This window comes from Cotesia glomerata, linkage group LG1, assembly GCF_020080835.1.
Source record: "Cotesia glomerata isolate CgM1 linkage group LG1, MPM_Cglom_v2.3, whole genome shotgun sequence".
Classification (NCBI taxonomy): domain Eukaryota; kingdom Metazoa; phylum Arthropoda; class Insecta; order Hymenoptera; family Braconidae; genus Cotesia; species Cotesia glomerata.
In genome coordinates this window covers 37,237,177-37,251,205 of record NC_058158.1, presented here as the reverse complement: position 1 = coordinate 37,251,205, position 14,029 = coordinate 37,237,177, and the positions used below count along the sequence as shown (strand labels likewise).

Here is a 14,029-nt window from a genome sequence, read left to right as displayed (position 1 = left end):
GATCACGGGTTCTTTTTTTTTAAAAAAAAAGATAAACACACTGACACACTGGTTTAGTTGCGCAAACGCATTAGATTTCCGTGATTCTCATACTTGTTGCTCGTAAAGTCGTAAAAGATAAATGATTAAAAAGTTTAGGACATTAATTGTCGTGATAAAAGAAAAATAGCTACATTTATTTGCAATCTGATAAGATAAATTACTACACTAAATAAATTACGACGATACACTTTTAAACAACGATTAGGTGCTGTCTAAGAACCACTGCATCGATGATATTTAAATTCATATTTCTACAATCTACAACGCAGTCGCAGTGTCAGTTTATGCGCTGACTCGTTCGTGTAATAATTATTTTTTAATTTTTGTGAAAAAAATTTTCAACTTTTAAAAGTTTAAAATTTTATCAATGTTAAATTCAATTTAGTTGATTAAATTTGTGAGTGACGACAACTGATTGTGAAAATTTCAGAGGTATTTTATTAATTAATTAAAAATTATGTAATAATTTAATTATACTAATTATTCAACAATATATGTGATAAAAAGTTGTAGTTTGTTCATTGGCGTAGAAGTCGGTAAATAAGTATGTTTTATTTACTACGCTTTAAAATTGTCATTCAGATACTATAAATACAGTAGATACCTTTTTTTTTTTTTTTAAAAAATTTACCATACTTTACAGCGGCAAAATAAAGTTTTTTTCTTTTGTATTATACAATTACAAAATTTTTTAATATTTAAAAAACACTTGATCTAATGAAAACATTTAGAACTTCTAAAAATTATCAACTTTCATTTTCTGTTATTGAAATTAGAAAAAAAAAGTTTTCATTTACGTATTATCCCTCACGGTTTTGGAAATGCCGTAAAGATTCGGTATTTATACGATATAAATGCTGTATTTTTACCGTAATACTTCAGTTATTTTAGCCAGTTTTTTTGTCGAATTATTACGAAAAAATTACGAAATAAATTCAAAATATTTACGGCATTACAATAGAAAAATTACGGTATATTAACAGCATTTAAACCGTAAATGTACCGCATATTTACTGTATATCTGCGGCACTATTGCAGCAAAAAACCGGAAAAGAAGATCCCTACTTTCTATTACCGGCAAAATACCAAAAATATGCTGCTTTACTACTATTTTTCAATAGCTTAAAATTTTTTTTTATAATATTATAAATTATCATGAATAATTTTTAAGAGGCTGATAAATTAATTTCTCTGTTATTACTATTATTATCATTTTTTTTAGTCCAGACCGGGATTCGAACCCGGATCGTCTAGTTACGCGCTGAAGGCTCTACCAGTTGAGCTATCAGAGACACTATCCGCATCTATTTACTCAGTCACCTAATAAGACTCACCGAGTAATAAACACAACCGCCCATCTTACGGTAAAAAGCATTATATCTTTAATTATATCAGTATAAACGCGGTGAAATTGCTGTATATCTTTGGTATTTTTACCGTAGAAATACGATTTTATTATTGTAAAATTATAGTAATATTATAGTTAATAGATAGATTTTTTACGGTAAAAGTTCTAGAGTTTTACGGTAATTTTATCGTATTATTTCTGAACTTTGCAGCAAAAGTACGGTAGAAATGCTGTATAACTATAGTAAAAAAAACTGGCCAAAATAACCACAGAAATACCGTATTGTTTCAGAATTATAACGGTTAATTTATGGTAAACGCATTAATACCGAAAATTTACGGTATTTCAAAAACCGCGAGGGATGATAAAAAGAAGTGGTAAAGAATATAAAACTTTTTCGAAAGGTTATTTAGAGTTGAGAAATAAAATTTTAAAGTCAAACTAACTCATTATTATACAAATAACAATACGGTTAATTTATTATTTATAGAAGCAGTGTATTTAAATTTTTTGATTTTTATCTTAAAATTACCTATTTACGATTAAATTTATTTGTATTCACCCGTGCTCATTTGTTGACATCGATTTGAACAATTATTGACAGTTTAAATAACAATTATTTGTAATGCATATGAAATAGCAACAACCTGGATCAGGAGTATTGAATTTATCTATTGTTATTATAATTTGAACGATAATATGATACAGTATTGAAATTTGATAATAAAAATATTTCGATAGACTAATTGTCCGGCAATGCAAATTTACCAACATTGCTAATAAAAGAACCCACACGATATTGATTAGTTTAGGTCGATAAATTCTAACAATATTATAAATCTCACTTGTTGAATTTAAATTCAACAGGTAAGTCGATTACTTATGCCTATTAACGATATTATATTGCTCCTTTTATTTATAGCAACATTTTATAAAATATGTGCGGCAATAAAAACACCAGTATTTCAATTTATACATTATTATTGTTTTACGAATAAAATTTATCAATTTTGAGATATTTTGAGGGGCTCTCCGCGTTTATTAATCTGTAAAAATATCTCAAGTACAATAATTTCTCAAACCAAAATTTATTACAACATAAATTAATCTGACGAAAATTAATCATGGTTTTTGTGTATGTTTATTCGAAATAAGACCAACTCATACGCTTGATGTAAATGAACTAAAGATTTAAATGTAGTGATAATAAGTAGCAGGGTCTATTCTATATAATTAAGATAGAATAAAGAGAAGGAGAAACAATAACACTGTATAAGGTATATAATAAGCGTATAAAACATTTTGCTCTGAGAAAATATATTGGAAGATATTTTTGCCATGAGAAATTTTTGTTGAGAAATTTTGTCGTAGGTAATTATTGCATGAGAAATAAAAGACTTTGTGGAATTAATCGTAAATTTAATTGAATTGTTGCAGTTGATAAAATTATAATTACCTGTAAAATGACAATGACGGATGATAAATTTGGATTTGCGATTGATCGTGGTGGCACGTTTACTGACATATATGCACGATGCCCTGGGGGTAGAATTAGAGTTATGAAATTGTTGTCAGTTGATCCTGCTAATTATGATGATGCGCCGAGGGAAGGGATTAAACGGATATTAGAGCAAGTATGTAAAGTATGTCGACTATTTAGATTAACCATTAGATGGAATATTTAAAATTTTAATCGTTTTTCCGATAAAATAAGGAAACTGGATGTTTAATGCCGAATGAAGTGGATACTTCAAAGATCGGGTGGATTCGTATGGGAACAACAGTCGCGACAAATGCACTGCTGGAGAGAAAAGGAGCAAAAATGGCGTTGTTAATAAACGAAGGGTTCAAAGACCTACTCTACATCGGAAATCAAGCTCGTCCAAATATTTTCGACTTGCAAGTTATTATGCCCAGTGTTCTTTACTCCAGAGTAGTTGAAGTTAAATGCCGAGTAGTTCCTAGCTTGCCGGATAAATGCTCGCTCGATAATTCCAACTGGCGGAAAGTTAAAGGATCAACTGGTGAAGTTTTATTCGTTATCCAAGAGCTCGACGAAAGTGCTTTAATAAACGATTTAAAGTCTTTGAAAGAAGATGGTATCGAAAGTCTTGCAGTTGTTTTAGCTCACAGTTATACGTATGCTTATTTATTTTGTTATTTTTTTTTTATAAATATGGATTCAATTTTGCTACTTGAGTTTGTATTTTATTTTCAGTTTTACTGATCACGAATTAAAAATCGGAAAAATCGCCCGAGAAATGGGATTTCCCCAAGTTTCTTTGTCTCATGAAGTAATGCCGATGACAAGAATTGTACCCAGAGGATTTACAGTATCAGCAGATGCTTATTTAACTCCTCACATTAAAACATATTTACAGGTACATAAAATAAATACAAGTAAATAAAATATATCAAGAAATAATAAAATTTTTTACGATCAGATATAAAAGTTTATTCGGTATAGATTTATTGATTTATAATATATGATATTTGATATACGAGAGAATATATTTTCCCCTTTATTTTCAACACATCTATTCGGTAATAAAACAACACTACGGTTTTCAATAATATTAGAGTATCGATAAATTACAATTAAAATATTAACCTTATTTAATAATTATTCAAAATTTGTGTGTTCTTATAATTTAGTTGTTCCATAAATTAATAAATTATAAATTCCACGGTGAAATAGCATAAAATTACTATCCATTGATTTCATACCACTACCGCATGCAATTCCACACGGCAATGAAGCGCTCACTGTACGAATTGCAAATTCCGATATCACGCTAGTGGAAGGGGAGGGTTGGAATTATTTTTTATTAACTTTATCTCGTTCGCGGCGATCGAAAACTTTTCACCAATAATAAACTCTAATAAATTTTTTTACAACACATACGACATTTTTTCTTCAACAACCTTAAAAGTATTTTTTTATAAACATAAATACTGTTTTTCAGAGCTTTTCATCCGGCTTTAAAAATAATTTAGCGGGTGTAAACGTACTTTTTATGCAGAGTGATGGCGGACTTACGCCAATGAATTCGTAAGTAAGAAGAATACATAATAATAAAGACGACATTATAATGGAATATTTGAGTATAAAATACATTTGATGGCTCAACACTCCACAGATTCAATGGCTCACGTGCTATTTTATCCGGTCCAGCAGGTGGAGTAGTTGGTTACGCGATGACTACTTACAATAAAGAGACAACATTACCCATAATTGGTTTTGATATGGGAGGAACATCCACTGACGTCAGTCGTTATGCGGGATCTTATGAGCATGTTTACGAGAGCACAACTGCCGGTGTAACTATTCAAGCGGCTCAGGTTTTTTTTATTTTTCCTTTTTTCCCTTTACGGCGCTATCCATACGATAAATTTCCGTAAAACTTATAGAATCCGTTTTTAGTTGGACATAAATACCGTTGCCGCTGGAGGTGGTTCGATGCTTTTCTTTAGATCGGGGCTTTTTGAAGTCGGTCCAGAAAGCGCCGGAGCCCACCCAGGTCCAGCTTGTTATAAAAAAGGCGGCCCTTTAGCTGTAACCGATGCCAACCTTGTACTAGGCCGACTTTTGCCAGAATACTTTCCCAAAATTTTTGGACCCAATGAAAATGAACCGCTTGACAAAAATGCTACTACAGTTGCATTCAAACAATTGACTAGCCAAGTATGTTAATAATAATTGTTAAAATTTTTTTTGTATTCCTTGTTTCAACTTAAAAAAATTTTGTGTAGGTCAATAATTATTTAAAAACAATTCATGGTGAAGCAGCAACAGAAATGTCGATCGAAGAAGTTGCCATGGGGCTAATTAAAGTCGCCAACGAAACAATGTGTCGTCCAATTCGCGCTCTCACTCAAGTAAAATAAACATTTGAAATAGAATTTTAAATTATTATTCAAAAATTTAACACCAAAATAATGAAAATTCAGGCAAAAGGTTACGACACTTCAAAGCATGTTTTGGCGTGTTTCGGAGGAGCCGGCGGACAACATGCTTGTGCAATAGCACGTTCCTTAGGCATGGGAACTGTTTTTGTTCATAAATATGCTGGTATTCTATCAGCTTACGGAATGGCGCTCGCTGATGTTGTCGAAGAAGCTCAAGAGCCTAGTGCTGAAATTTATCACAAAGGTTTTAAGCATAACTAAGCCGTAACTAGTTACTGTAGTTATTAATTTATTATTTAATATTTTTAATCAGACTCATTCAAAAGATTGGACGAACGTTTCGAGGATTTGGAAAAAAAAGTCCGCGACAAATTGCACAGACAGGGATTTTCTGAGGTTCAAATAACTATAGAGTATTATTTACATTTGCGCTATCAAGGCACAGACTGTTCGCTTATGTGTAAGCCAAAAATCAATAAGAATGAACTAGAAATGCATACACAGCACGGAAATTTCGAGAATACTTTCTTAGAAAGGTACCGGATTATTTATTTTTTTGATAAAATTAAATTTAAATGATATTATTTTTGAAGGTATCAAACCGAATTTGGATTTACAATGCCCGATCGTAAGATTCTTGTTAATGATATTAGAGTTCGTGGAACAGGACAGTCAAAAATTTCAGAAGAAATAGAATTGCCATCAGCCAGTAATTCCCCAAAATCTGAAAAAGTAATTTTAATTAATTAAAAGTTTAACCAGGAAATAATTTAAGTATAATTTGTATGGTTTGATAATTAACAGTATGAATAATATCTAATTACAACGGTTGCTATTGAATTAGGTAACATGTGTGTATTTTGAGGGAGGCTTTCAAAATACAAATGTATATCAAATGGACGGCCTCAGTCACGGTCATACAATTAATGGCCCTGCAATTATAATGGACAGTTTAAGCACGATATTGATCGAACCTGATTGTACAGCTTGTATTACATCTTGCGGCGATATACGTATTACTATTGGGCAAGGTTTACGGACAGATATCACTACTGAATTAGATTCCATCCATCTGAGTATATTTTCTCACCGATTTATGAGCATCGCCGAACAAATGGGCCGGTAAAATCAAATAATATTTAATAATTAAATAAATTATCTGACAATAAATCACGTTGTATTGTTCAGAATCCTCCAAAGAACGTCTATTTCAACAAACATAAAAGAACGTCTCGACTTCTCATGCGCTATATTCGGACCAGATGGTGGACTGGTATCAAATGCACCTCACATTCCAGTTCATCTAGGGGCAATGCAAGAGACAGTACAGTACCAAATGAAAGCATTCAAAGGCGAATTCACGAGAGGCGATGTAATCCTAGCTAATCACCCTTCCGCAGGTGGTTCCCATTTACCGGATTTAACTGTAATTACACCTGTTTTCTATGGGTACGTTACCACAAGTAATTAATGCTTATTCATTTTATTAAATTACATTCTCTAAGATCTCCCCCTCCTTTTTTTTTTTTCTTCTCTTTTATTCCTGACAGAGATTTGCCAAAGCCCGTATTTTTTGTAGCCAGTCGAGGACATCATGCGGATATTGGTGGTATTACACCTGGTTCGATGCCACCCCATTCCACTACTCTACTTCAAGTAACTAGTAATTTTATTTACACGTCTCAAACGCCAGTATGTTGAAAGTACTTTCAAGTAAACTTGTTAAATATTTATTGCGCCGACAGATGTGTTGAAAGTTGAAAAAAAAAAAATAAACTTCAACACAAGCGTTTGAGACAAGAGTTAAGAGATTTTCAAGCTTTCTTTTATTTTTAATTAATTAATCATTACTATTTAAGGAAGGTGCGACATTTAAAAGTTTTCTGCTGGTACACAAAGGTCATTTTCGCGAAAAAGAACTGACCGATGCATTGATGGCGCCAGGAAAAATCCCCGGTAGCTCAGGAACGCGAAATTTGGCAGATAATCTGAGCGATCTAAAAGCTCAAATAGCAGCCAATCATAAGGTTCAATGAACTGTTGAGATATATTGTTTTTTTTTTTTTTTTTTTTTTTTTTTTTTCTTCAAGTGTATAAGAAGTACATGATGAGGATGAGGATGAGGATTAGGATGTAGTATATTTACTGTAAGATTGGTTTACAGGGCACGCAGCTGGTAAACGAGCTCATCGACATTTACGGGTTGGATGTCGTCCAAGCGTACATGGGTCATATCCAACGAAATGCGGAGTTGGCTGTACGGGAGATGCTCACCAGTGTTGGTGAAAAGTTGTTACGGAAAACAGCTAGCACCACTGTCACGGCCACCGATTATCTTGACGATGGAAGTGTCATCCAACTGCATCTTAATTTTAGTATCGATAAAGGAGAAGCTGTATGCGACTTTACGTACGTTTCACTAATTAAAATAAATAGTTATTATATCGGCTACAAGGTTAGGACAGTTATTGATAGACTTGCGCTATTTATTTATTTATTTAATTTTACAGCGGTACTGGGTACGAAGTTTGGGGTAATTGTAATGCTCCACGCGCAGTCACGTTATCTGCGATAATTTATTGCCTGAGATGTATTGTCGGGCGCGACGTACCTTTGAATCAAGTATATATCAGTTTATATTATTGTTTGAACTTTACTCTACTTAAAAATAATAATAATAATAATAATATTTTCGTTTTAATTAATGTTTAAAAAAAAAATTATAATTTATTTGATACCTGACACTGATTTCAGGGCTGTTTGAAACCAGTTAAGATAATAATTCCAAAAGGCTCGTTGTTGGATCCCTCCGAAAAAGCCGCGGTTGTAGGAGGGAATGTTCTAACTTCTCAACGAGTTGTTGATGTAATACTGAGAGCGTTTGGCGCCTGTGCTGCATCTCAAGGATGCATGAATAACATTACTTTGGGCACGGATACATGGGGTTATTATGAAACTGTCGCCGGAGGAAGCGGAGCTGTATGAAAATACAAAACACACATTATATCTCAAAGTTATAATTGAAAAGTAAATTTCTTTGTCTTTTATTTATCGTTCAAGGGCCCGACTTGGCACGGTCGAGGAGGAGTTCACACCCACATGACAAACACACGAATCACTGATCCCGAAATCCTCGAATTACGGTACCCCGTGATACTAGAAAAGTTCTCGTTGCGCCCGAACAGCGGCGGAGATGGCGCTTACCGAGGTGGTGACGGAGTAATTCGTCAAATGAAGTTCAGATCCCCGATGACGTTGTCAATACTGACGGAAAGACGTTCTCATCATCCGCCTGGAATGGAGGGTGGATTACCCGCCGCAAAAGGACGAAATACTTTGATAAGAGCTGACGGAAGAAAAATAAACCTCGGGCCAAAGACGGCTGTGCCCGTTTATCCGGGGGTGAGTTTTAATTGTTATTTATTTTTTCAATTTATTCTTGTTTCAGAGATAATGTGATTAATTAATTTAATTCTGATTAATCCTAATGAAACGAACTTTATTCTTAATTGTTAAGAATTGTTGGAGTCTTTTTTATGTCGCTAATGGTGAAAATACATTAAACATTTAAATATTTGGACATTATTATACATTATAGAGGTTGTTTAAAATGTATAGAGTCCATTATACTTAGTATTGTGAGAGGATATAATTATGTTGTATATAAATATAGATATATATGTATACATTATCAACATAAGACCTGGATTCCGGTAGTTTTATGCATCCTCGTAAAGATTTTATTCGTACGAATGCAATGCGACCTCTTTCTTTCCGGCACACCGCCTTTTTCGTGTTCGGTACCTCTCAACATATCGCTATTCATTTCGTCCTGGCTTAGATCATACTTGGCTGCTGAAATACACCAATATATGTATATAAATTTAAAGGAATGTTAATAAATATGGAATGATGTTGGGTTTTTATTCTTGCGTAATTTTTTTATATGGGACGTTGATTTAGTAAAGAAGACCGAGTCAAAAGGGATAAAGAAAAAGTAATGGCGATAATGATGATAAAAAATAAAGAAATAAAGAAGAAACTGAGGATTATACTTTAGAGACTGACTTAATAGGAGGTATACCACTGAAAAGATATGCTTCTATTTGCTGTACTGTGTTCTAAAAGGAAAATGTGTAAGACAGGTCTGTGGCTGGAGTAGTAGGGTAAAAATCTTCTAGTAGAGTACTTATCAACATACTCATCTTTTTTCCTCTGTTTTTTTATTTTTTTTTTCCTCATGTATACTCTCTACAAAGGAGAGAGATGCATGAATGCTTTATCAGAGCAGCGTATATATTGGAGCGAAAAAATAAAAATTTTAATTGTACGAAAAAAAAAAAAATAAAAATGTGGTAGAGTCACACGAACGTTGAAAGCACTTAGCTTAAAAACGTTCAAGCCAAAAAATTTATATCAAACTGTCGGGTGAACTATTTTATTAATTATAATTTATTAAATTTTCTGTTAATTTTTTTTCAATTGTGTTTTCAAGGATATATTTCTTCTGGAGACTCCCGGTGGTGGGGGATTTGGAGTTCCTGGAACAGAATCATCCGTTTCTACCACCAATGTTAAATCTTTTGTTGAGCGTGGAAGCGTTTATGAGTACCGAAAAGCACAAGAATCTGTTTAATTTTTTTTTTTTTTTATAAGATTTAAATTAACAATTTATTGTAAGAAATTATATTTTTAATCAATAAAGTTCATTTAGACTAAAATTAATTTATTGAGCTTCATTTGCTAATTATTAAATGAATAATACTGAGCTTGATCCATTCCATAAAACATAATTTTCATGTTTCATTTTCAAACTAATAACAAATGAACATAAATTCTAGAATGCATCGTGTATAAATAACATCAATAGATGTATTAACATCAGTATAATTACAACATTGAAACATTTGGTAATAATTTTTATTTATAAGTAATAATGGTTCTCTATAATATGGGAACAATGATATTGAATTGATTAATTTTAGAAATATAAATCCACTGAAAATTAATCATTTAATTTTAATGATAAATTTTATTTTTTAATTTAAGTATTCTATTTCAATTATAATTTTAATTTATATACAAACCGATGTGCATTGATTAATAAAAGTAAGTAAATAATTACCACTGTTTCATCCTATAAATACAAATTTCCAATATTACTAATGACCAATCAAGCATCGGTAATGGCTTTTTTTTTTTTTTATAAATTCGTACGATATCTATTAAATTTCGACGGATATTTTGACTATAAGTGAATTCGCATCAAATCCAATTTACCCAAGAAATTGTATCTCTGAATTTCCACTCATATCCTTAAGGTAATTTGTGTTCTATTTCCGGTTCTGATAAAATACTATCTGATAGAATTAATTTCCGATGTGAATGATTCTGTAATTTTTGCTTAAAATGTCAATTTTATGCTTAAGATGTCAAGAAAACGTATTTAATGATACATTTGTGGAGTTGATCATGATAGTACTTCCTCTTATATGATTCATAAAAAGAAAAATGAAGGATTTTTGGGCCTGTATCACTTAAATCCCGGAGGGTGTTTAAACTTTTATGACGAAAAAAGAGCCTAAAAATTTTACAAGTCAGTGACACATGATTGGGCGTAGAGAAAAGAAGAAAAAAGCTTTTTAAAGATAAAGGTCCGCAATATTTTACCCTGAAAGTCTTACGAGACATAAGAACCATGATAGCGATGTAATCATTGAATGAAACAAAAAATTTAGAGATTTACACAATTTTCTAAAATATTTCAACTCGTATATTATTATAATACATATTTTATTTGCGTTTCTCTTGAATTCTAGTCAGTATGTATGTTGTTATATTTAATACGGCAGAGATTAAATCTTTATATTTAGACATTTATACGGAGTTTATTATATTGTTATATTTTATAGAAGCTGTTGTGTAGCTGAAGTGATAAAGTGAGCTGTGTGGAAATGAAAGTGCTGTAATAAGGAAATTACAAAAAGCACCGAAGAGTAAACAACATCAAAAGCGAAAGTTCAGCTACTGGTAAGCCAAGTGGTCGAACGGTGGCTCTAGTTCCACTTGTTCGTAAACTTCATTTGCCCTTTTTCACCTGCAATTTATGTTCTTTAATATTTTTTGCTAAGATGTTGAAAAACTTTATTTTCGATCACGTCATACACGATGTTATCTCGTCACAAATAAAAGACATCAGTCTTGGTTAAACTTTTTCGCTCTATTACTTTTTATGTGTATTAACAAGTCTACAAAAATGATTTAATATTTTTTTCAATTATCGAGCTCATTTTTTTCCGTTTATTTAAAGACCTACGTCTATAAAACTTTAATTAATAACGGGAATAATTTTATTTATGAATTTTTTTTTATTTAAAAATAGAGGTGTGTTGTGCTCTGGATAGTAACCATCAGACAGAGTGTATAAATTACCCGTTGCATCAGAGAGAGAGAGAGATAGTTATAAAATATGATCTCATCTCAGGCTTAGAAACATTTTCCCAGCACAGCTCAGTCATGTTATACTCTAATGTCAATTGCTCCACTGTGCACATATCATGCTGCATAAACTCATAAATTTTCCGCGGATACCTCATAAAAGCTCATCTTTTTAGTAGATAACATAAAAGTATTACACGAAATTATATTTTTGATTCAAAGGACTGAGAGCTTCAATGATTAATTCGATACTCGTTTAATCTCGAGGCTAAAATAATATCCGAGATTAAGTGTGGCCGTATTGGGTGATTATCCAATTCAGTAGCGAAGATCAAATGTCGGGTTAAGCTCCTCGCCACTCTAATTGAATTGCGCTTGAATTAAAATTACTTTGTAATCAAATTACTATGCTAAGTGTTAATTAAATTACTAAAACCTCCTAGAAAAAAAAGTTCTTTTTGATACTGAAGCCGTAACTGAAAAAGTTTAACTTGATTTTATAAATAGTACAATGGAATTATTATTATTTAGAGATGCGAGAATTTATTTAAAAGTTTTAAAGTAATATATCGTGTATTAAAGTACATTATAAATTTTATTAAAAGTAAAAAGTTTTAACTAGAGATCAATTTGATGTGTTGAGAGTATAGAAGTGAGATTGGATTCAAGACTCCAAGAATGACTCAAAGACTCACAAGATTATGCGCTCTGAGAGAACTTTCAATGAGTTAGCACGAATACGTAAAGATGTGTGCGCCCTAAATGAACTCGACGTGAGTGATTGGCCTCCAGGGCAACTTCAGAGTTAACACCCAGTCTCTTTCAGTTTATATTACTTGTCTTGTAATCAGTGCAAGCTAAATTATTCTGCTGAGTAATGTCAACTTTTTATTTCAGAGTATTTTGTTTGAGTTCCTAAAAAGATCTTTTTGCATTGAAACCGTCCAAAGCTTTCATAAAATTCATTCACTCATTCAGAATTGATTCATATTTTTGGAGGTTCATTGCCCGAGGAGTTTTTGTTATTCAAAAAATAAATTGTGTTTACGCTTCTTCTACTGTAAACTATCAATTCCACCGTCCTCAATTTTAATCAACCACAACGAATTCGATGAAAAGCATTCTAGTCAGTTGATCCATTTGGAAAATACTCTGTTCATTTTTTTTTTTTTTTTTTTTTTCAATGTTGACCAATTTTTAGTCGGTTATTACATCAAAAACTCAACCAAATTTGAACCAAATTATTTTGATGTAATTATCGTTCCCTCTTTGAGTAATTATGCATAAATGAGACTGTAAATTAGATAGAGATCACCGCAACACCAATTATGAACATTGTCAATCTGTTTGAAGAGGATTATAATGCATATCCTCGGGGATAATAATACTTGCTGACTTACTGATGGACCCAACAAGTTCATTTATAGCAAAATAATGTAACATTAATTAGTTTTTTGGCAGATTGGTGGATACTATTTTGTCAGTAATAAATTTACGAATTTAAAATAGTTTAAAACACTACTTAAGGTCATTTAAACAGATATTTTTAGTATTTTAAAATTGATCCACTCCCATGAGCATAAAGTTTAAGCTTTACCAACCCGACACATCAATTCCATTAACTACTTTCTATATTCCGGGGCAAAGTTCGTAATTATTTACGTTCTATATAATACCGAACATCTCTAATGTTTCACACTAAGCTCTAATTATTTTAACTTCAGTTTTAGTTTATAAGGTAATAAAATACGTCGGAGATTAAATGTTTATAAATTTAATTCTAGAGTTGTAAAATATTCGATTATTTTTTTTTTCAAATAAAAAAAATCCAACGCTTGCCACCCTAATACTGTCAGTAGCTTCATTTTATATTGTAGTCAGTAGATAAAGACTATATTGAACGTTCATCCCCGAAAGTTCTTTTTTTTCTTTTTTTTTTTTTTTTTTTTTTTTTTTTCCCGTTATCAGGATCTCTCTTGAGCTCTATGAAGGGAATATTATTACTTTACGTCAGTTATGCATACATAGCACACATCCCTTGAAAAATATTTCCAATAATTGACCTCAATAACTAAATATTAGCTCTCATAAATATTTAGATCCTTTTGAGAATCGATCAATCGAATGAAAAAGATTCTCATGAGAATGTATGAAAAAATCTTGAAATCTTGAAGCATAGAGCTTGAAGACGAATGTAGCACTTAAGGGTTACTTTCACTCAGCTCCCATGTCTGCTCCACTTGTCTAGGCTCGTAAGTTTCGATCAGTATGTAAAAAGTGAGTGATATGATG

General features: G+C 31.8%; 1 protein-coding gene across 3 annotated transcripts; it reads left to right on the top strand.

Annotated features, from left to right (window-relative positions):
• Window positions 1-62: 62 nt before the first annotated feature.
• Window positions 63-10,014, top strand: LOC123275310 (5-oxoprolinase). Of its 3 annotated transcripts, XM_044743341.1 has the most exons (21): window positions 63-474; window positions 1,265-1,406; window positions 2,828-3,024; window positions 3,105-3,529; window positions 3,609-3,771; window positions 4,357-4,442; window positions 4,531-4,732; window positions 4,815-5,075; window positions 5,144-5,269; window positions 5,342-5,543; window positions 5,613-5,835; window positions 5,893-6,031; window positions 6,144-6,421; window positions 6,488-6,748; window positions 6,850-6,955; window positions 7,159-7,326; window positions 7,464-7,708; window positions 7,810-7,921; window positions 8,054-8,278; window positions 8,360-8,701; window positions 9,795-10,014. In XM_044743341.1, the coding sequence occupies exons 3-21, from the start codon at window positions 2,854-2,856 to the stop codon at window positions 9,933-9,935; spliced, it is 3,876 nt and encodes a 1,291-aa protein (XP_044599276.1). In that variant the 5' UTR covers window positions 63-474; window positions 1,265-1,406; window positions 2,828-2,853; the 3' UTR covers window positions 9,936-10,014. The 3 variants fall into 3 exon arrangements, with proteins under 3 accessions (XP_044599276.1, XP_044599275.1, XP_044599277.1); XM_044743340.1 differs by lacking the exon at window positions 1,265-1,406; XM_044743342.1 differs by lacking the exons at window positions 63-474; window positions 1,265-1,406 and adding an exon at window positions 2,740-2,761.
• Window positions 10,015-14,029: the final 4,015 nt, after the last annotated feature.

Excerpts from the sequence above, each read along its gene's own strand:
- LOC123275310 (XM_044743340.1), top strand. The coding sequence starts at position 2,854 with ATGACAATGACGGATGATAAATTTGGATTTGCGATTGATCGTGGTGGC. Across the intron at positions 3,772-4,356 it reads ACATTAAAACATATTTACAG|AGCTTTTCATCCGGCTTTAA; the intron begins GTACATAAAATA and ends ACTGTTTTTCAG. Across the intron at positions 6,749-6,849 it reads ATTACACCTGTTTTCTATGG|AGATTTGCCAAAGCCCGTAT; the intron begins GTACGTTACCAC and ends TATTCCTGACAG.